Source organism: Montipora capricornis, chromosome 3 (assembly GCF_036669925.1).
Source record: "Montipora capricornis isolate CH-2021 chromosome 3, ASM3666992v2, whole genome shotgun sequence".
NCBI classification, from domain to species: domain Eukaryota; kingdom Metazoa; phylum Cnidaria; class Anthozoa; order Scleractinia; family Acroporidae; genus Montipora; species Montipora capricornis.
In genome coordinates this window covers 9,261,055-9,283,377 of record NC_090885.1, presented here as the reverse complement: position 1 = coordinate 9,283,377, position 22,323 = coordinate 9,261,055, and the positions used below count along the sequence as shown (strand labels likewise).

The 22,323-nt window shown below is 39.3% G+C and overlaps 1 protein-coding gene across 4 annotated transcripts in view; it reads left to right on the top strand.

The window, feature by feature from the left end:
• Positions 1-4,505: 4,505 nt before the first annotated feature.
• LOC138042104 (acetyl-CoA carboxylase-like) overlaps positions 4,506-22,323 on the top strand; it is an 81,270-nt gene continuing 63,452 nt past the window's right edge. Inside the window, exons 1-15 of one of the 4 annotated variants that reach the window (XM_068887856.1) lie at positions 4,506-4,697; positions 6,852-6,942; positions 8,468-8,653; positions 9,806-9,925; positions 10,357-10,438; positions 10,523-10,621; positions 11,755-11,864; positions 12,277-12,387; positions 13,994-14,046; positions 14,165-14,321; positions 17,158-17,271; positions 17,697-17,756; positions 18,429-18,520; positions 19,613-19,682; positions 20,227-20,390. In XM_068887856.1, coding sequence (XP_068743957.1) covers positions 4,570-4,697; positions 6,852-6,942; positions 8,468-8,653; positions 9,806-9,925; positions 10,357-10,438; positions 10,523-10,621; positions 11,755-11,864; positions 12,277-12,387; positions 13,994-14,046; positions 14,165-14,321; positions 17,158-17,271; positions 17,697-17,756; positions 18,429-18,520; positions 19,613-19,682; positions 20,227-20,390 — 1,637 coding nt within the window. In that variant the 5' untranslated portion in view covers positions 4,506-4,569. Of the gene's footprint in view, positions 4,711-4,957; positions 5,046-6,575; positions 6,712-6,851; positions 6,943-8,467; positions 8,654-9,805; positions 9,926-10,356; positions 10,439-10,522; positions 10,622-11,754; positions 11,865-12,276; positions 12,388-13,993; positions 14,047-14,164; positions 14,322-17,157; positions 17,272-17,696; positions 17,757-18,428; positions 18,521-19,612; positions 19,683-20,226; positions 20,391-22,323 lie in introns of those variants that run through there. The other 3 variants (XM_068887858.1, XM_068887859.1, XM_068887857.1) reach the window with 3 other exon arrangements.

Here is a 22,323-nt window from a genome sequence, read left to right as displayed (position 1 = left end):
TCATTTACTCACTGGTCTGAAATTAAAGCATGCAAACGCAGCTTATTATATATGCAAAACCCGAGATTAAAAGTCTGAAAGTCCAAAACTCCCGCGCTGCGTATTAGTATAATTCAGCCGCGTACACACGCATTACATTCTTAAACTATTGAGTCTTTGACGTCATTTTCTCCTCGATCCATCTCTCTCAAGATTTTAAAGTTAGTAATTGCGAACCATTAAATAGGAAAATTCCTGTTAAAATAAACAGGTGTCTTTTTTAAATCAAGGCTTAAACTTGGGTAACTTAGTTTTTAATTAACATACTTTTGAAATCCGGTGCCTCTCTCCACCCAGGTGTATAAATGGGTACCGGCGAAATGCTAGGGTTAACCCTGCGATGGACTGGCATCCCATCCAGGGGGGAGAAAAAAAATACTCCTAGTCGCTTCATGCCACAGAAACCGGGATAAGCTCCGGCTCTGATGGGCCACTTGTCTCGTAAACAGACTTCAATTTTTTTTTTTTCGAAATCCAGAAAAAAACGAAGCGTTGATCTTTGAATTTTTAGGAGCACTGCTTCATGTTCTCGGTATTTCATAATGATATGTAGAGTGCATGGATGGATTGTAAATACGCTTGAAAAGGGACTCGACTATGCTCGATTTATATGCATGATTTACTAATAACATTTGAGTAGATTACGTTTACTCGTTGCCAGAAGAAATTTCTGATTGGACTGATTGGACCTCAGAGGATTGGATCTAGGAAAGTGACGTCATTTACTCACTCTCTTAACATTTCAGCATGTAAATGGAGCTTATTATACGTACAAAACTCTAGTTTGAAAGTCTCAACGACCGAAATACCCGTGCAGCATAAGAAAAGATTCAGCCGTGTAAACATGCATTGCATTCATAAACAAGTGAGCCTTTGACTTCATTTTATCCTCGATTCAGCTCTCTCAAGATTTTAAAGTAAGTAACGACTGACAATTAAGTAAGAAAATTCAAGTAAAAATGAACAGTTGTCTTTTTTAAATCCAGGTTTAAAACTTGGGTCACTAATTGTTTAGTTAACATAGTTTTGAAAACCCCGGAAAAAGAAAAATTGATTTTATGACCGTAGTAGCACTTTAACCATGCAAAGACCCTCTGATCGATCTGTACTCTAGCTGAATGCTCTGACCACTAAGCTAAAAAAAACCTTGTGACCAAAAACGGCATCGTTCACTAAAATCGGCATCGTGCAGGCATATGACAAAGTCACATTAGCCATTTTGGATCGCGCAGTCTGGATATATGTAAGAAGATTGAAATAACTGCTCCAGGTCCTGGAGGCCGCTTTGTGAAACGGCACAGGTTGTAATATCACTGTAAAAGCTTTTGGAGACTTCATGTTGAGCAAGGTTCACCAAATCCGGTATGGTGCAGGCATATGGCAAAGTCACATTAGTCAGTTGTAAGAAGATAAAATTAAATAACTCTTCCAGGCTCTGGACGCTACTTTGTGAAACGGCACAGGTTGTGCTATCTCTGTAAAAGTTGTGATTTCATGAACATTTTCTCCTATCAGGAATTTAGTGTGAAAACGTTGTCTGCAAAAAGGCTGTTTCGTAATCCACTCCAGACAACCCAGGGTTTACTTGAGAATGGTTTCATAAAAACGAAGCGGTTTCCAAGGCTGGATTCTCGAGAGAAGCGGTACTGACAGATAAAGATTCCTTGTTTAAGTTTACGTGAGTTTTAACACCACAAGTTATTGTAACTAGGGGTACAATTGGTACTCAATATTGTTCTGTATTTTCATCACATCGGGGTGATACGTCAATATTCTCGGTAAATGGGTACTGATTTAAGCCCGTGACACCATTTCTCAGTCCTCTGTTATCGTTTTCTATCGAGTTCTGAGATATGTTGCTTCTTAAACTGTTCTAACATGTTCCTTACAGTCTTCATATTTCTGACTTCTGTTGTGCTGCGGAAACCGCTGTGGAACCTCTGTAAAAACCTATTGTAAGTCAAATAGATTGCTCGACTAGGCACAAGCTTTTAAAGAAAGAATACGCTAACGTAGGCACCGAGCAAACTTGTTTTGTTTCCAGGCGTTTTGTAACGTATGATTGACACGAGCTTGACAGTTCGGTACCGAAGAAACAAACTGTAACTGTAATTATGCGAAGGAGTTAGTTGTAATTGTTAATTGTCTGCTCCTATTGTTACCACGTGAGATATAGTTGCGGAATAAAGGAGAGTCGACCAAAAGGAGTGTTACAGATAGTCTCTGTTCCCACGAAACGTTTTCTCCAACAAATGTCAGAGAATATTTGATTATCATGACCAAATGACTCAGATCTCTTGCTTTCAGGAAAAGCCCACAAAACACCATTATATGTCTCCAGCGACCTGGAATCATCTGGAACTCAGTTTGTCTGAGTACTACTGTAGTTATTTTTTGTCATCAAATATTCACTACAACTTAAAACAAATTGCTGTGTATTTCTCAAAACTTTAAGTTCTACGCATGCGCACCTGGAAAAGCCTTGACAAGACCAGGATCTCCACTCTCATGAAAAGTCTACACCACGATGTTTCCAGAGCCAAAGCTATTTTTAAACGAGTTTCTGAATTAATTGGAATCACATGATTGGCTGAAAAGATCTGGTTTCGCGAAAAGATTAATCTACACCTACTGTAGCTCAATCTGTAAAAAGCGATGACACAATTATTTTTCAATTTTCGGAGAGTACGCACGAGGATCCGTAGTCAACGACAGTCAGAATAGCAGTGCCCGGGGACGAGAATAAATTGAGGCTTACCTACTTCAGCTTTCTGTGATCCTTTTACCTATCGACAAAGTCTACTTGACTTGTAATGGTCTTTTATATGTACCTCCATAAATCACGAGACTTTAATCGTGAGAAAAATCTGGTTCAAGCCGTCAGCTTTTATTGCCGGTCAAGACTAGGCCATTTTTGTTGTTTAATTAAACAAGGGTTGTGATTATAGATTATTGAAGGCTCGCAGCCACACTATTCGGGACCGTGTGGGGCCTAGGCCCCATATATATGCGTTCCAACACTGGATCCGTTTACCGTGATTATTTGTTAGCTGGTTGGAGATGATTTTGGGAAGATGCAGTAAGTAGGATCAGTGGCATTAACTGGTGGTCCTCTTGCTTTCGTGGCATCGTCCTTTTGCAGTTTTTTTCAACAGAAATCGTGTCAAGCGCAATTTTATTAATCGCTGAAAGTATTCATCAAGGTCACGAATGGTTTAGTGACCTCTTTACTCCAAACGTTCCATTTTTAGCCACATTCCACATCCTCGTACGTTCGATAAACGTTCTTTACGTAACTGCATCGTCTTCATGGCATCTCGGCTTCCAACCGCCAAAGTTCTCCCAACGAACTCACTTCATGATCATAATCAATGATCACTCCTAGATTTATGTCTCATAAAGTGATGAATGATTAGGATCCCGTTAAATATCAGTATTCCGATTGAATAAAGGCCGATTACGTTACATGTGGCGTGCACGAAAGTCTGGTGTCCCCCATCCAGATACCAACCCCGCCCGACAGGAATTACAATTAACTTCGGTGAACTTTTTGTCGTGAAATGAGAAGGACCCCTCGCAGCATCTCACTTGCAGCTATTTGCTAATAGTAAGTACTACCTCAGTTAGATTACGATTTTTTTTTCCCGGCTGTAAGAAAAGGTGTAATCTCGTTTTTTATTGTCCACGCACGTGGCAATGAGCAGAGTAAGCCCTTATCGAAAAGTGGCACTGCTAGCATAATCGGCATATTTTTATTTAGTTACCAGAGTCACGACTTGCTTGATCAGTTGGTCGGAGGTCGATTATTTTCAAGTTCTGTCCATGGTTCAGTCTATTTTCATTCGTCTTAGGGGTTTTATTGTTGAGGGGGAGCCGGGGAAGATCGTTAGTCGTTTAGAGGACTGGGCATCCCTGAAGTAAAAACTGCATGGGTCTCAGTTCCCGCTGTGTCAAAACATATCAAATGTCATACTAACATCACACACATTAAAGCACCTCTTCTAGTCTGGAATGAAGTGCAGTAGTTGTGTTTTATCAGAGCGTGTAACTCAAGATAAAGATATCATGTTAACAACAATAAATATAATTTTGGACTGTACACTTTGACTACTTTAAGAAAAAAATTGCATAATTTTGCAATTGAGCATAATTTGGGAAAAATTGGGCATTGCCAGAAGCGTAATACTCGGTTACTTTTATTAGCACAATCGCTGTTTTGGGCCAAAGGTCTGAAAGCTCCTTACTCTCCCCGAGACCGAATATTTGGTCCAATGCACAGAAATTTTATTTTTAGTCCAATTTTGTTCTCGATGATAGACGATAAGATACTGCCGTGTTACTGGTTAATGGGAAGGAAAATTAGAGAATGATGTCGACTGCTTCCACCCTCTCTCCCTACAACCCTTCCCACCCCTCCCTATATCCTCTCTTATTGACTGATCCGATGAGCTTCATTTCCGCCCTTTGGTCATCCCTATGCTCAGAATTGGCGATCCGTTACACATGCGTCTCTAGCAAACATAGAGACATATGATCGCAGTGCTTGGCCTTGTTGGACTTGCTTTATTATTGTTTGTTGTTCTTCACTGGCGGCGTTATCATCATAAACGAACTATTACCAGTCAGTGCAATATGAAAAGCTCAGAAGAACTTTCAAGGTAAGCGCAAGAGGTAAGAGACAAATACTCGTGATTTGGGAAGTTTGTTTGATACGTGGGATCTTTCATATGATAGCAGTCATGTTTCTCTAAATATTCATCATAAAAAGTTAAATTATTAACGGTATGAGATCAGTACCCTGGATCAATGTCCTGTATTTAATACGAGGGGCCTTGAATTTCTTATTTTACTAGTCTGGGAAGATAAATGCAGCTCTGCCAGGACGCGTGGTTAGAAGAGCATATCAGAAAATCGAAGGTCAAGCGCATGCAATGAAGTGTACATTAACCTCAAGTTGCCCAGAGTGTGAGATATTGAAGAGATATGACATAGCGTTTCCGTGAAAGGTTAAAATTGCAGGAAAATTATCTATTTTTAGCTTGTCTTTCTCTTTTGAGAAGTTACTGCATCAGTATCTGTAGATAAAAGGCACGAACTGAAATGAGCTAAAGTCGACGACCTTTTTGAATTTTGGGAAAAGGAAAATTTCATACTTCATTTCCAGCTGGCCTTTCCATAAAAAAATTGTCTACAAGTAAACGCAAGGCCTAACCCGTCTCTGTTACGCAAAGAAAGTGTTGTACATGTTTGAGGCTCTGAGTAAATAGCCCACACCGCAATGGGTGGCATGATTGAGAGAATGGATTACCACTTATCATCTATATTTCTTACATTTTCATTGATAATCATCCTACGCAGGGTTTCACCACCGCAATCATACGTCGCGAAAACTTTTTCTCATTTTTTCTCTTTTGCGTTTTTGCCTTTCATGGATTCGAAAGAAAAAAAGTTGATTCTTCAGTCGTGGCATTAGTCAAGCAACGAAAATATTACATAACCGCATAACAGTGTTTCTATGGAATGTAGAGTAAATCGGCGCAAAATCAGCCTAAAGTCAGGCTGCCGTTTTGTCACGAGGCACGCCCAATTCTTTGAGAAAATGTAAAGGTAGAAACTTTTTCCCTCTCTCGACCTTCGACATTGTCATCACGGGAAAATGCAACCGCGTTTTGGGTAAGCTTAAATCATTCCTTTACATCCCAAGACAATTTTTGTTGAATTTCCTCATCATGAGATAAATAAGAGAAATAGGAATGTCACGAGCTTGAGCACAAACCGTACGCACGTGCCTTAGATTTGTCACGTACGTTTTGAAGGTGCGTCACGTTTTCGCTTTTTTTGCTAAGAACATTAAGTTTTCTGTACTGCTAATTTCAATTTTCACCGAGTTTTATTAAACTGTAACATGCACAAATACATTTTACTTTATTAAATTTTTATCATGCCATGTAAACTAGGATGTGGAAAGCGCTTCAAAGAGTTTGAACTTGCAACTTTTTGTGTTTTTTTTTTTAGGTGAACTTTAAATTGCAGATTTTGGACTTTTGATTCATATAATAACTATCCTATTTTTCTAAAGATAGCACAGGATAGACAAGAAGTGGAATGTGAATTTCCATTTTCGTGCACTAAAGCATTCAAAGAAGTGCCAGCGGCATAATTTCCACGACGAAAGGAAAAATGTTTCCTCGTCAAAACAGTGGAAAAGAAGTTGTAGTTGGTCTGAAATATGAAGGAAAAAAACCGAAATATTCTTAGTGTACCCTAACCCCTTTTTTTCAAGGTGTAGGACGCGTGTCACGCAATGGGTGACACACGTCAATAACAAACGATTGGTTTCAAAGCTTTTGCTTGACATCTTGTAGCTTGCTGCATTAACAAAGCAATATAAACACCTATCTAAGCGATGTTTAATTTTGTCTATGCAAACTTGAGTTTTGTCTCGAGTTCACGAGTGATATGTGACATGATTTAGGTAACGGCTGGAGTTCACGTGTTTGTCACGCTTTGAACATGCTCAGTAGACAAAAGCACCCCTTCCCTTCCCCTTCCCGTGGAGTGATGTCGCGGCAGTGTTCGTGCATTTTCTCGGCTTTTTAAAATTATTTCACGATTTAGTGAGTCTTAGGAGGTCATTGGAAGGCGAAAAGTGTCCATCTTGGACGATAAATGGTCTGTTTTTTTGCGGCCACATTCCAAATACTTTAAAGTTTATATGACAGCAAAATTACATGTCCATTCAGCTGTGTTTTTAAGAACTACAAGTTAAATAAGCTTACATTGTGATGGAGGTTTTTCCGTTTCGTCTCCAGGTCGACAATGTCCGCTTCGGACAACGATTCAGACGTGAGTGAAGATGGAATTTCGTTGAAGATTGACTCGAAAGGCTCCAAGGACTACAACGTATGTGGTAGTAAGCTGATAGTGTCTCTTTCAAATGCAACAGTTCGCAGCTGTTGGCCGGCGAAATGCTGCAGTGACAAAGCCGTTTGATTTTCTATATTTGTGCCTCTGAAACGAACGTTATAAGGCATTTTCGTGACAAGGATCTGATTTTATTTTCGTAAGTTAATTTCAAGCAGCTTGTGGGTTTTGAGAACGCAAAGCGTTTTTGATACTTCCTTGGCAAGTTTCCTGTTTTACAGGTTATCGTCACTAAAACCACGCCATGACTACAGAGCGAGACGGATCGACTGTTTGGAAGTTCATCTTGGATAACTTCTTTTTTATACCATCTGCTAGACAAAACTCGCGTCCGCGTTTCAGAAAAAAAAGCCAACAACAACAGGTTTTGCATGTACAGTAAATATCGATTGGGACGTCTGCCTTATGAAACGCGATCAGACCCAAACTTAATTAGTCGTTTTACGTCGACAATGACTTTGGGGGTGTGTTGGGGGAGTGTAGTTGTATAACTTTGACATTGTACATTCTGCCAGATGATGGTTCAACGCTCTACTCAGGTAACCTCAGAAGATACAGCTTAAATGACAGAAAATCTTCTAAATGCAAATTATCTTGAGTGTGAATTGGTTTTATTCAACTAGGGCAGTGCTTTTGTGACCATGGTAGTTATGTACATTTCAAAAAATGGATGAAATTGCTAATGTTTTCCTTTTAATAGTGATTGTGGTATGTTATGTTGCATTTCACAGTTGTTATTTTAGTTAAGTTGTTTTCCTTTGAACATTGGTTGGATTTTTAAATCATGAATTCATTCAACATTTAATCACTCTGGGTTAATATTGTTGGAATTTCTTTGGTTATAATTGCCCTCTGATATCACCTTTTTTATTTTAATTGCACATTTACTGGTTGTCAAGGCATCTTAATTTTGTATTCCAAAAGATGAAAACCTGGAATTGCTCCATTGATGGAAGAATAATAAAATAAAACAGAAGCACTCATCTTATTTGTTGTTGTATCATGCAAAATTGAAAGAAGCTCTGACATTGTAAAGTTTCAATTCTTGAATGAAGAGTATATGTTGTGAATACAATCCTAAATCATTTTTGGACTGTGTTTCTTCTTTTTGGACATTTTTCTTAGTATCCCAAAGTAAGTTTTCATACAGACAAATGGTTGACAGGTGTCCTATTCTGACTACAGTTGTGTAACTAAACAATTCCAAGACCTAATAATTAAGTGACCATTGACCAATGATACACTTTTGCCTGTATAAAGCATCTTTCAAAGTAATGAAGTGGGTTTTTTTTTAAAAAACTTTTAATCTGATCATCTGTTGTTCTTGAGACTCTAAGATTCCATTCAAAAATTGACGAAGGCCATAAATGGATTTTGACTTGGACTACCACCTTCTCTTTAATTGTCAGATATGTTTAGGTTGAAACATTTGTGAAGTATTGATCTTTAAATCAAATGTTGAAACCAGTTTTAACGAAATTCTGTTCTTACTTGCTGCTTTTAGATTGCTACCCCAGCTGAATTCGTTAAAAGATTTGGAGGGAAGAGAGTGGTAGAAAAAGTTTTGATTGCCAATAATGGTATTGCTGCCGTGAAATGTATGCGATCTGTCAGACGTTGGGCCTATGAATTGTTTGGAAATGAGAAGGCTATTCGGTTTGTTGCCATGGTTACACCTGAAGACCTTAGGGTTAGTCTAGTGTTCACACTTAAATACTTTGCCAGGTTTTCCATTTTTGTGTTTATTTTCCTTTTTTTGGAATATATATTTATGGGTTTTTTAAATTTTGCGTTGCATTACATTGAACTATGAAGGGTGCAGATACATGACATGAAATAAAGGGATGGAAAATGTGTTTGGTATTACAATAATCATCACAATGTAAGGTTTTAAAGAGACATTTGCAAAGAAGCCTGACGAAAAATCCTGTCTTCACTGGGACTTGCCTTTGTGATTATGTGAGAGTGTGTGCAATATGGCAGCTACTCTAATTCTTATTTGGGCTTAGATAGGCAACTGGACCACACAATGGCATCACCTAATATTACAAAGAATGCAATATCAGCCTCTTAGTCCAAAATTATTGGTAAAATCGGTCTGACAATTAAGGCCATTCACTTTAGCTAGACAGTATTCATCCAAATGGCCAACTGGAACTTTTACTTTTCCCAGTATGAATTCAAGAAAGCTGACATAATTTATGTATACCTTCGCTCATGGCCTTACGGCCTCGTCATAATTGAGCTAGAAGTTAGCTAATCAGCTATCAGTTCATAGTGTCCTGATTCTCAAACCTTTATAGGTGTGGCTCATTGGCTGCAGGAAATTATGTACATGAGGCATTTGGCGGAGGGTGTAAAGTGATGGTTGCAGATTGCAGGTTATAATTAGGGTTACAGGTCATTGTTTTACTATAACTGAAACAACCCAAACCTTTACAAAAATGCAAACCTTATGCTTACAATAAACATTATTTTTTAGGCCTAATGTTAGCATTAACAAAGTTATAGACCGAATGCATTTTATAAATGACAGCCCAATAAGTATTCTTTTCTTTATGTGCTAATGAGACTTATCATCCTCGTTTGCATGGACAAAATACAAAAGAAATGTTTCTTGAGAGCGAGGCTAGTCAGTCTAATTAGCGCATAAACAAAAGAATATTTTTTTGGCCACCATTTATGCATTCGGTCTATGGGTTGTATCAGCTACTGTGAAACTGTGATCTGCAACCCTAACTTGCTACTTGCAACCTGTAGTTCACACCCTCCAGGCATTTGGTCTGTTTGCCAGGCTTTTGTTGGTTGCTTGAATAAAATGGACAAAATTTTGGTTCCTTAGGCAAATGCTGAGTATATCAAGATGGCAGATCAGTATGTTCCAGTACCAGGAGGAACAAACAATCACAACTATGCGAATGTTGAACTCATTTTGGACATCGCCAAAAGAATCCCTGTTCAGGTAATTTTAAAATATTTTTACTTTCTAAAGGGCCAGATCCCACTAGACATGAAAAGGGCCTGGCCGGGCCCGTTTCTCGAAGGTCCCGAAACTTTATGGGCCATTTTCGGGTGTCACAATTCCCTCCGTATCTCAAGAACGGAGAGGATTTAAGTCATCAAACTTCACAGTCAGTTTGCTTTTTATTTCCTTGAAAAAATGTCAAGACATCGGCTCTCCAAAACAAGCGATTGACAGTTTCACAAATGGCTTTTCAGGTCCGAAAAGTTTGCGGGAATTTCGAGAAACAGGCCCCCAGTCACTAGTACTGTGAACAACAGTAGATACAATAAGGGGCGTCTTTTTACTGTAACATTTCATCCAAAATTGGAAATTTTGTTTGAGACAATTTAACAAGGTGTTGGAAGTTGTTAACGTCTCTTTTTCTATAGGCTGTTTGGGCTGGATGGGGACACGCTTCTGAGAATCCAAAACTTCCTGATCTCCTTTCAAAACATGGTATCACCTTCATAGGTAAGTTTATGTATGCGTTAAATTGTGAAATGTTCTAATATTGTCATTTAAGAGCTGAAGAGTCTCTTTCTATGTGATATACAGGTCCCCCTGCTTCAGCAATGTGGGCTCTGGGTGATAAAATTGCATCAACTATTGTTGCTCAGACTGTTGGTGTCCCAACCCTACCGTGGAGTGGATCAGGTAAGGTTCATGCAAGGTACACTACCTCTCCAGTAATTTAATTGTGGGGTCATACATACCGGTTTATTTATTCAATTATTTTACAAATTTGGCCTGTCAAGAAGCCTTTGCCACTCACTACAGAATTTTCCCCAATCTTCCATTGGGTATAACCGTATTGGATGTGAAACAACCTACCAGTATGTCTATAGAACTCAAACATTTCTATTGCGGTCTAATTTCCCATCTCCATACAATTAAGTGCAGATTAAAGTGCCTAGCATCTTAACAAGCTCTTCTGCTATCATGTGTTGTTGCTTTGGAAGCCGTTTCTTGGAAACTCTCCCTTTCACTGACTTAGCAATCCTTTCCTACACATTTGGGCTAGCAAGGAGAATGGGTTAGTTCTGTGTTCCTGTTACAATTTACTTTGCATTTATTTTACGGGGTTTGTACATGTCTTGAAAACCCTTGAAAACCCAGGTTGAATTTTGAGAGTACATCTCTTCTCTTCATTCTTGGTCCTTGAAATTTTTTTTGACCCACATTTTTAATCTTTGAAAACTTCAGTGAAAATAATCAGCCACTCAAGTCATGTCATATAAACATGATGAGCTGTGAGGTCAAGAGTGGTTACCAGACAGAGTACCTTTGCATTATTTTCATACATGTACGTTTATATGGAAAATGAGCAAGAATTGTACTGTCAGACTTTTTCCATGGGTAAATTCTTCAACGTAATTAAGAGGTCCTTGAAATTTCAAAATTTGGCCTTTGAAAGTCCTTGAAAAGTCCTTGAATTTTTGGTATGAGAAAGTGTACAAACTGTGATTTTGTGAGGAACAGTTTATGTTCCCAATGCAAAGTACTGTAGTTTGTAACATAAAGACTCGGTATTGAACCTATTCCTATTCCTTGCTTTTCCTTATTGTAGGTCAAATTCTACTTTTATTTTTTCAACTTTTAAGGGCTCATAAAGGGTAAAAAGTTTAAAATACAACACATTTTGTTTTTAATTAATGCAAATGTAGAGGCTGGATGTTTGGGAAAAAATAATTTTTTTAGGTGACAGGCTCTTTAAAATAAATAAATAAATACAGAAATAAATAAATAAATAAATAAATATTAATTTATGATGGTTTCCATGGTGACAGGTCTTAAACTTGACGCCACATCCAATGACTTTGTTGATGGCAAAGTTGTAAGTGTGTCGGATGATCTCTACATGAAAGGCTGTATACAAGATGTCAGTGAAGGCATCAAGGTAAGTATCTGGGTGTATTAATTTGACCAGGAACTCATGGGTGCAGTTGCTCGTATTTAACCCAACCTGATTGGCAAGGGCTAATAAAATTGAAATTAACATTTGAAACTGCATAAATTCTTGTTTACCCTTGGAATGTCTGCTTCGCTCACACTATTTAATCCTTGGGTCATGAGATTTATATTTTGCTGGAACATCATAAGGAATGAAATTTGTCTTCACTGAAAGCAGTGCATTTTTCTTCTCAGTGACTCCTGAACTTTCCCCGTCCCTCAATGACAAGTGAAATCGTCTGTCGTCAGACAGAGTAAAATCTATTATTAAGTCTCACACCTAGGCGTCAATGGGTTATTAAGACGAGCTTTTAATTTCTGTATTAAGTGATGGCTTGACTTCTTACTGTATTTCGTAGATCGCTAGGGACATTGGTTACCCTGTGATGATCAAGGCTTCTGAGGGAGGTGGTGGGAAAGGAATCAGAAAAGCATCTAATGATGATGAATTTACAAACTTTCTCAGACAGGTTAGCTGCATTCAAATATGTCAGGTATATTATACAATGTATGGCTAAATGGAGCTCTCTGATTGGCTGGTTTTTGGTTGGGTTTTTACAGTATGGACCATTACCATGGAAATGGTCTGTTTCTGTATTTTCTCTCTTTCCCGGGAAATTCAAGTTGAGGGAAATTCACAAAGTTTTCAAAAAGCAGAATTTAAGGACGTTGCCTATAATTCAAAGGTATTTTTGCCTCAATTTGTGATTATGCAGAAAAGGTAGATCTTAACAGGTGTTATTGAAATCCAAAAAGAAAATTGGGGGTAACCACGCATTTTTCAAAGATAATTCATGAACAATATTTGTAAAGAGCTTTAAAATACAAAGCAATGTATGGCGTTCTTTCTCAAATTGAAGCTCAATTATCTTTCAAGAATGCATGGTTACCCCCCATTTTCTTTTTGGATACCAAGAGTACTTACAAAGATGTACTTTATCTGCATAGTTTTAAACTGCGCAAAACTATCCCTGCATTAGTGTGCATCGGTGATAGGAAGTCCGAGTATCTAGAGATGCGCAGAACGTATGCGCAATAACAATAGTAGGCACCGTCCTTAATCTTTTCATCACAACAGTACAATTATAGCAAGCAAAATTTAGTTTTACATTTAAAAGGATACTTTTCAAAGGTTATTGATGGAAGACGAAGATTACGAGCAGTTACCAAGTGGAGAAGTGTCCAATCGCTCAAAGAAATGATGCCACATAGCAAACAAGTTACTAACCTCACTTGCTTGGGACCATACTGAGGTATATTGGCCCTCAGTCGTTTTTGTGTGGACCACACTGGGCTTTGTCCTTACTAACACGACCTCGGGCCAATATTTCCCTGTACAGCCCTCATGCTCAGTTAGTAATTGAGATGTTATTATTCTGTCATGTAAAGGAAAAAAATGCTTCCTACAATAAATGTTCACTTTAAGCCATTGTTATGATGAGGTTATGACTGCGCTCAGTTGTTGTCAGTGGTTTTGTTATATTTGCCCATGCGTCGGATTCCTCTTGCTTTGGGTTGTAGAGCTCATTTATCCATGTGGCGGGAAGTAGAAGCATTTTGTGTGAAGTGTTAAGTGGTTTTTTATCTCTCTCTCCCCTCTACTCATGAGTGTGATGGGTGCCTATGGGCTCATGTTTTGCCAGTCATGGGTACAGTCTCCATCTTAGAGCTGGCTGCCAAAAGTTGAAGCTCCAGGATGTCTCAGCCACCCAACCTCCACTTTGTGATGTAGTTGTTAATTTTACTCAAATTTTCCCAAAATTAGTGCATGCAAGTAACAGTACATATACTGTAGTAAATTAAATCAAATAGTGGTTTTCGCATTGTCTTGCTTTTTAGCTGGTTCTCAGGAAATATGTAGCAAAAGTGCAGAGACACAGCGCAATAGATGTAAAATACAAATGAATGATTGTATTTCAAAAAATTAAAAAGAAGAAGAAGCAGGACCTGTCTGGGCAAAGTTGAATAGATATTTAAAGGAGCCTTAAATTTTACATGGGCTTATAGATCCATATTATTACTGCCAGATTATTCATTTATACAGCCTTATTATTGAAGTATTCTTTCTTTTTTCAGGTTCAAACTGAGGTTCCTGGCTCCCCAGTTTTTGTTATGAAGCTAGCTAAAAAGTATGTTTCCTTCAAGACTTTTGATCTCCTTTCCTTATTTCGTCACGAAATTAATTAATTTTTTTAGATTTATCTTGGTGTTCAATTAAATTTTGGGTTTTTAAAAAATTATTCCAAGTGCAAGACATCTCGAAGTGCAGCTTTTGGCGGATGAGTATGGCAACGCAATGTCCATTTTTGGAAGAGACTGCTCAGTGCAACGCAGACATCAAAAGATCATTGAGGAGGCTCCTGCTTCCATAGCAAAGCCTGAAGTATTCAGGAAGATGGAAGAGGTAACAAATATACTTGTATATGGATCAAAGAAAAGGATTTTTACCAACAGCACTCAGCTACGGCAAGTTCTCTCACCACTTTTGTTGCAACAATAGAATTCTGGTTGCAAGTCAAAAACACTCCACAATTGTTACACCAGGCATTTATCCCGCTCTTGGTGAAAAGGGGCCCGTTTCTCGAAAGTCTCGATTACGTTTTCTGGCCCGAAAAAACCATTTACGAAACTGCCATCTGTTTGTTTTCATAAGCTGGCCCCAGTTTTTCAAAGGCCGCGGATAAGTTTATCCGGTGGATAAGTCACTATCCATTGGTTTTAATCTCTGCAAAGATTTCAGTACAGCATTTGCCCTTGTAATTGTGTATAATATGCATACTCTAAGCACATCTAGTTAGAAAGGTGTGTAAGAAAGTGACTTATCCAGTCTTTTACCAACTGGGGCCAGGTCGTTTAACATGTGTTCAAGTAACAAAAAGCAAAATGATAGTGAAAATCTCTAGGGAATTATGATACCCGAAAAAGGCCCGATTTTAAGTTTTGGGACTTTCGAGAAAGTGGGCCTTTGGTGAGGACCCAGAAACGTTTTCATTATTTAATGCTCCAAGATGTCGAAGCACACATTGCGGGAGAGAATCTGCACAGCGCAACAGTTAAATTTGTTGTAGCGTTCCGAGAAACGTTGCTGAAAGTAGAACGGACCTCTACCTCTGGCAAGGATTGGTCCAACAAGAGAAGAAAAGGAATTGTCTATGTTAATTTTTGTGCAAATCGGTTCGCAACTTAATCACGAGACAAGGTTGCACGAAAAGGATTCCGTGGATAACATACAGTACCACTTGTTCCCCACGGGATGAGGCAAGACCTCGTCTTTGCCGCGGGTAATGACCGTGCGTCACCGCGCTCGAACAGTTTTTTTCCACGCGGCAAATCCGAAGTACGTTTTTGCTGCGGAGTTGACAAGGTTATGACGCGGCTTTGCGCGGTAAAGTGCAATATTTTTGAGCGAGAAAAATCAAGTCGCAAAGTAAAATACCGGCGTGCAAGAATATGAAATATGAAAATTCAAATGCCGTTGATCTTTACCCAATTCAAAGCAGTTTTTTTTTCGAAAATTGATGAAAGAATGAAACAAAATGGGTTACGGGGGAAGTGGACAGGGGTACACCTGAAAGCCGTTTTCACGCGGCTTAAGATCGGTTTAATGGAAATAAACCGCGCACCGGTGGCTCAGTCGGTTGAGCACCGGGCTGACATGTGGGAGGTCGTGAGTTCGATTCCGGCCGGACCAACACTCAGGGTCTTTAAATAACTGAGGAGAAAGTGCTGCCTTTGTAATTACATTCGCAAATGATAAGACCTTCAAGTCTTCTCGGATAAGGACGATAAGCCGGAGGTCCCGTCTCAAATAACTTCCATGTTCATTAGTTCCCTGTGGGACGTTAAAGAACCCACACACTATTCGAGAAGAGTAGGGGATGAAGTTCCCGGTGTTGTGGCTGTCCTCTTTGTGTATATAGGTGGGTGGGTATAGCAGGTCCACATCAGCTGAATAGCTGCCAAAACTTCAACCTGCTCAAACAACTAAATAAATAACAGAAAAATAAGAAATCTCGTTCGCGTTTCAAGCAATACAAAAACCCTATGCTCATTTCACAAATCAATGTTTTGGGTGTTTTGTAAATTTTTTGTTGGTTTTTAGGTATATTTGGGAGGAGATAGTTTTTTCTCAAAAGAGTAGCAAAATTTGGAGAAATAAGAAATAGTTCAGATTTGATGTAGTTTAAAAATTAGAATTTGAAGTTAAAAATTGATACATGGACACCCAAAGAGTCCCCTACCAACCTTGGTGTGCTCTTGGGTTGGGGACAACTGTCTGTTGGTGTTCCAAGAATAATTTTGTTTCTTTTATCTGTTCTTAAAAGGGCTACTATGACCCCCAAAAAAACATTTTATTTTTATGTGGAATTCAAGACTATGTTAACTAAACAGTGACTGATCCAAGTTTTGAGTCTTGATTTCAAAAAGACACCTGTTTATTTTAACTGGAATTTTTCTGTTTAATGGCCCGCCATTAGTAACTTTAAAATCTTGAGAGAGCTGGATCGAGGAGAAAATGACCTCAAAGCAAAGACTCAATAGTTTAAGAATGCAATGCGTGTGTACGCGGCTGAATTAATATGCAGCACGGGAGTTTTGGGCTTATAGACTTTTAAACTCGTGTTTTTCATATATAATAAGCTGCGTTAACACGCTGAAATTTTAAGCTAGTGAATTAATGACGTCACTTTTCCCTAGATCCAATTCTGGAAAGACGAAATATGGGGTGGTTTTGGAGAGCTTTCATGTTGCCATTGTAACCTATTACGTCACAATAGTGGGCGCATTTTGTTAAGCAATAGTATATTGGTGTTTCATATGGAACCATAACCTTGCTGTTATGTGATACACTGTCTTAGTTATAACCCTTCTAATAAGAATATCTATATCTATATCTAGTGGTGAAACTGGTTCTCAGCCACCTCAAATAACTCCATTTCCGTTGTTCAAATATGTGTAAGCTCCCAAACACTTCAGTAGTGCACCTCCTTCCCCACACCCCCCACACAAGGTCCTTAATATGCCATTTCCGAGTTCATGTCTCCCTCATCTTCAAAGCGAGTCTAAGTGCGAAGTTTTTGTGATGGTAATTAGTTCTGTTTTACACATGAATGAAATCTAATTTTCATAAGAAAAACTTCGCTCTTAGACTCGCTTTGAAGACGAGGGAGACATGCACTCGGAAATGGCCTATTGTATTTCCTTCCCCACTTAAGATATTTCTATTTTTTTCTTTTTAGGATGCAGTAAAACTCGGTCGTTTGGTGGGCTATGTCAGTGCAGGAACAGTTGAATATTTGTATCATGCTGAGTCTCATACGTTTCATTTCCTTGAACTTAATCCAAGATTACAGGTACTTGGGGTGGCCAAATAACAATTTGCAGGGCCTCTTATTTTCACATTATCGAATAACACAAGCTTCTATTGCGAGACTTTTATCGTTTACTACGTTGTAGAATATTTAAATATCATTGTTCTTGGCGAGGAGAATTTCATGTATTCCCTTACCTTTCGTGGAGATCACGCGAAGTATTTGAGTGAGCGGGAAATCCTCGTCTCGTTGTGAGATGGCCGCCAGAGGCAAATTTCAGATTTTACCTTTGTTTCGAAAATTGAATTTGTAGAGTACGCAGCTCCAGTGCGTCTGGGCTTAAGGGTCCGTGCAAAATGCCAAAATGACTGAAAATAAAAAGCTCTTACTGTACTTGCCCTCCCTGGATAAGGGTGACTGGTTGCTCTTCTGGGCAGGACAGATGATAAGTTAGTTTCTTCTTTTAGGTCGAACATCCTTGCACGGAGATGGTATCTGACATAAATCTCCCCGCAGCGCAGCTTCAGGTATGAACGGGCAATATTATATACTTAATGTACGAGTATGTTCCCTCGCGAAATTATTTGTTTTAGTTTTCTCTCGATTCCTGATGTTTCCCGAGACGAAGGCCTTGAGGAAAAACCAAACTAACTAGTTTCCCGAGGGAAGACTTTCCCTTGAACAATCACATGCAGCAAAACAAACAACCGCGGGCAACAACTGCTGAATTGCATCCCGGTCGGGATACATTTGTATTTGATCATGAGCACGCGACCAAGAATCAACCAATCACATTGGTCGTTTTGTTGAGCGAACGGCTAGGTTCCATCGTTTGCAAAACAACAATGCAACAAAATAATGAACTAGCGAAAACTAGCGAAAGGAAATTTGCTATTCCCTTTCCTGTTTTTATCACAGCCCATACCAAGTGCATTCTTGGTTGCTAGTTCACATTCTACTCGTAAAACAATTTGGAAGAATTGCGAACTCGCATAGAATACAATGACGAGAACGTATATATTTAGATGAAAATTTTCGTAACTGTTGTCCCCGTGGCGAAAGCTCCTTAATAGCGTTTTTTCGCTTTTAGGTTAAGTGGGTAGAGTCTCTTCAGCCATATTCCACTTTTCTTTCTGTTGCTTGTATTTATCTTACGTTCGCATTTGTGTTAATTATGACTGTAATTCCGTGCCTCGCAGATTGCTATGGGAATCCCGCTGTACAACATTAAGGACGTCCGAACAATGTATGGTGTTGATCCTTTTGGAAAAGAGCCGATAGATTTTGACAAGTATGTAAAGTTTATCCTTTGTCATATTCTTTCGATGTGTCTTTTCAGTTGAATAACTGACTTTGTTTTTAATGCCCTAAACTACCATTCGGAAGGGGAGGCTTTCGAACCCCCAGACAAAAAATAAAAAGGATTTTTATAGATGCTCCCCCTAAACGGACCTATGTAAAAAAAACTTTCTGGGCCACACCTCGCCTTACGTTTCTCAAAACACTCTGGGATGTCGTATCATCATCGAATCAATCGAACATAGAATATTTCCTGCGCATTAAGATTTTGAGGAGTGGACAATGTAGATAATGGTATACAAATAGCGATGATGCAAAAATTAGAGCTTGTCCTCAACCGGCGTCTCTCTGGATGCTTTTCATCTATTCTCAGCGTTTGGTGGAACAAAGGAAGAAATGCGTAAAGGAGGCATAACTTCTTACAGAGATATCTTTTCGTCTTTAGGGTTTCACTTAAAGGGACTATGCCACGTAAAACGTAAAATGATGTAATGTTATGACACCCAAAATGCCCAAAAGTGTAATGAAAGATTGCAATAACCACTTAAAACCGTTGAACAACATGAAACAACAAGAAAAGCATAGACAGACACAAAGGGACAATATTTAAACGCATTGCATTTGGGTAATCTTGAAAAAAGTCGTCCCGACGTTTTTCAAGTAAATGGCAAATCACCTGGATAAAGGTCGTTTTTGCTCAGAATCATCTTGTTTGTTATGTAAAGGCCTGGCCAAACGCTCGCAACATTTCAACGCAACATTGTTGCATGATGTTGCGACATGTGTTGAATGGACTGGCCAAACGCACGCAACATATCGCAACAGGGTGGCCAAACGTACGCAACATGTTGTGCCCAACAATGTTGCAAGATGTTGCGTTGAAATGTTAACGTTGCGAGTGTTTGGCCAGGTCTTAACGATAGTTTTATCAGTAAAGGCATTCCACTGCGACAATGTTCGCGTGCGCAGAAGATGCGCAGAAGAAATTCGCGCGGACGTCTTTTGAAAATTAAAACCATAAAAATTGACTATCCTCGCTTGAAAGCCTGTACCTATAAAAACATGACATTAATTATTTTCTCAGTCCCCAGAACCAACCAAAACCAAAGGGACACGTCATTGCTACACGCATCACTTCGGAAAACCCAGACGAGGTGAGTGGCACCATGTGTATTTACATTGGGCATTCAGCATTATATCATTGGTGGTGCTTTTAGGGCTGTCCTTATCACAATCTACAGCTCGTCAAATGAATTGAAAAGTATAACCAGATCCTGTGGTCCCTTTGTCTCTCTGAAATATTGAAGCTATTGTGCATTTTGTTTATGTGCTAATTAGACTCACTAGCCTCGTTTGCATGTACAAAATACAAAAGAAATATTGCTTGAGAGCGAGGCTAGTGAGTCTAATTAGCACATAAACAAAAGAATCCATTTTTGGCCTCCATTTATGCATTCGGTCTATAGAGTATCATTTTGGTGGCATTGGCGACACGCATGTGCAATTTTTTTTTGGTCACACTCACTTGATTTATGTTTAATGTCAATATGCAGATGAAAATCCCCTTTAAATACTAATAGTGTTCTAACAACTACAGCGCTACGATTTGTTCGTGAATTCCTCCCCGCGACCCGGGAGAAAACCTGTTGCCATTTATGTACTTTAAGGTGAAACTCAAAAAAATTGTTTGTTTCTAAGGGATTTAAACCCAGCAGCGGCACCATCAAAGAGTTAACATTTCGAAGCATGAAAAATGTGTGGGGATACTTCAGTGTTGGGGCGGACGGTGGCCTTCATGAATTCGCCGATTCTCAATTCGGTCACTGCTTCGCTTGGGGAGAAAACAGAGAGGCAGCACGGAGGTGGGTCAGCCATTGGTTGGTTTAAACGTACGCCGCGGCGGTCTTGTTAATATGTACTTTAAGATCTACATGTACGACGGCGACTTCAACGAATTAGCAAAAGTTAACGTCACCTCGAAGTATAACTTTGCACTATCGTGCGTCTGTTACGATTATTAATTCCACCTCGTTCTCGTCGTACAATGTGGGCGACTGAAGTATCCTAAAAATAAATTGGTACAAGCGGTTTCAGCATTTGTGTGCTCGCGTTGTCATCAAAACCTCGGATTTTTGGATTTGACGTAGTTGTTAAGCAGAGTACCGCAAAAATATGTATGTGCTAGAATGCGTACAGTACCATTATTTTTCATCTTTTAACCAATGAAATTATTATTTTGTGTCGTTGTCTTCACCATAGCCGTCGTCGTTTCTAAAACTTCCCATGAGGGACGCAGGGAACTAAAATGCCCGGTGCCCGGGCAAACGGCTTTAACATTTGCTTCACATCCGTTCGATTTTGTTGAATGATGTTGAAGGATTTTGACTGCTGGGATGGACAAAACGGCTTCAGCACACCATAAACATTTGATTCAACAAGGCTTCACTAGAGACATGGTATTCAGTCCCAGTCTTCAGGCGCGGTTGTTACTATGGATACGGACGTGGATGCGTCATTGTGAGACCGACTAGTGCGCACGCCCATACACAACAATAGGGAGCTTAAGCAACGACAACGGCGACGGCAACGAGAACGTCATCTCAAAATATAAATTTGCGTTATTTTAATCGTTTCGTTACTATTTCAACGTTTTTAATATGACAAGGGTGTGGTAATTCCTGAAAGATGACACCAGTCGGAACGGCACTCCATTTTAGGAGAGAAAATGAAAATTTATCCTCAAGTGCTGACGTTCTTCAGGAAACCAAAAACTTGGCTATTTCACGTTGTTGTTTGGCTGACGACTGCAAAGAAATGGACAAAAGTGAAAAACGCACGTGCAGGGCGTGCAAAGCTATTGTTTTTACCCACTAAATATGCAAATTCGTGACGTTCTCGCTGCCGTCGCCGTTGTCGTTGCTTAAGCTCCCTAATGTTGACCGGGGGGGAAGGAGGCAAACGGCCTAAACTTCATTCAACTTTCGCCATAAGAAATGTTTCAACGTAGATTCAATGTTCAACACAGTTGAAAGGTGGAGAGGGGGGGGGGGGGGGGATGGGTGGGGCAAACTGTTTCAACATCGCTCTTCAACAAAATCGAACGGATGTTGAAGCAAATGTCGAAGTCGTTTGCCCTGGCAACAAGGACGACGACTATGGCGACGGGAACACCACAAAAGAATAGGATCATTAATGAACAAAAACGATGGCTCTGCACGCGGCGCTAGTGTGTTTTACATTTTTGTACATTTCCTTATTATTCTTGTCCTGACAACTACGCCAAGTAGTCGTTCATGTAGTCGTAGTACCCTAAGAATAAAGTGGATACGAGTTGTTTTACCGTAAAAATTGACAATGAGAGGTTCACAATGGCATTTGTATTTTCGCGTTGTCGTCAGAACCTCAGATTTGGCGATTTCACTTCTTTGTTGGGCAGATTATGTGATATAATGATTAGTGGCTTTGTTATTGCCTTGGCTGTCGTCAACTGGGACATTATAGAGTTTAAGATCTAAGACGCGCGGTAACGAAACGTCATTTAAAATTGCAAGTTTAGGTTTATTAATCGTTTTCGCGTCATTATGTTGGTTTGTCTAACTTCTAAAAACTAGCGCAACTTTCCAGGAACTGAATTAGAAGGTGCGGTGTTAAAGCAACGACACGAAATTCAAATTCGCTGTCTCGTGTTCACGTTCTTCGTAAAACTTGAGGATTGGTCATTTCACGTCGCAGATTTGCACGTGCAGAGCGTGCAAAGCTATTGTTTTTGCTCCTTAAATATGCAACATTTGTGAC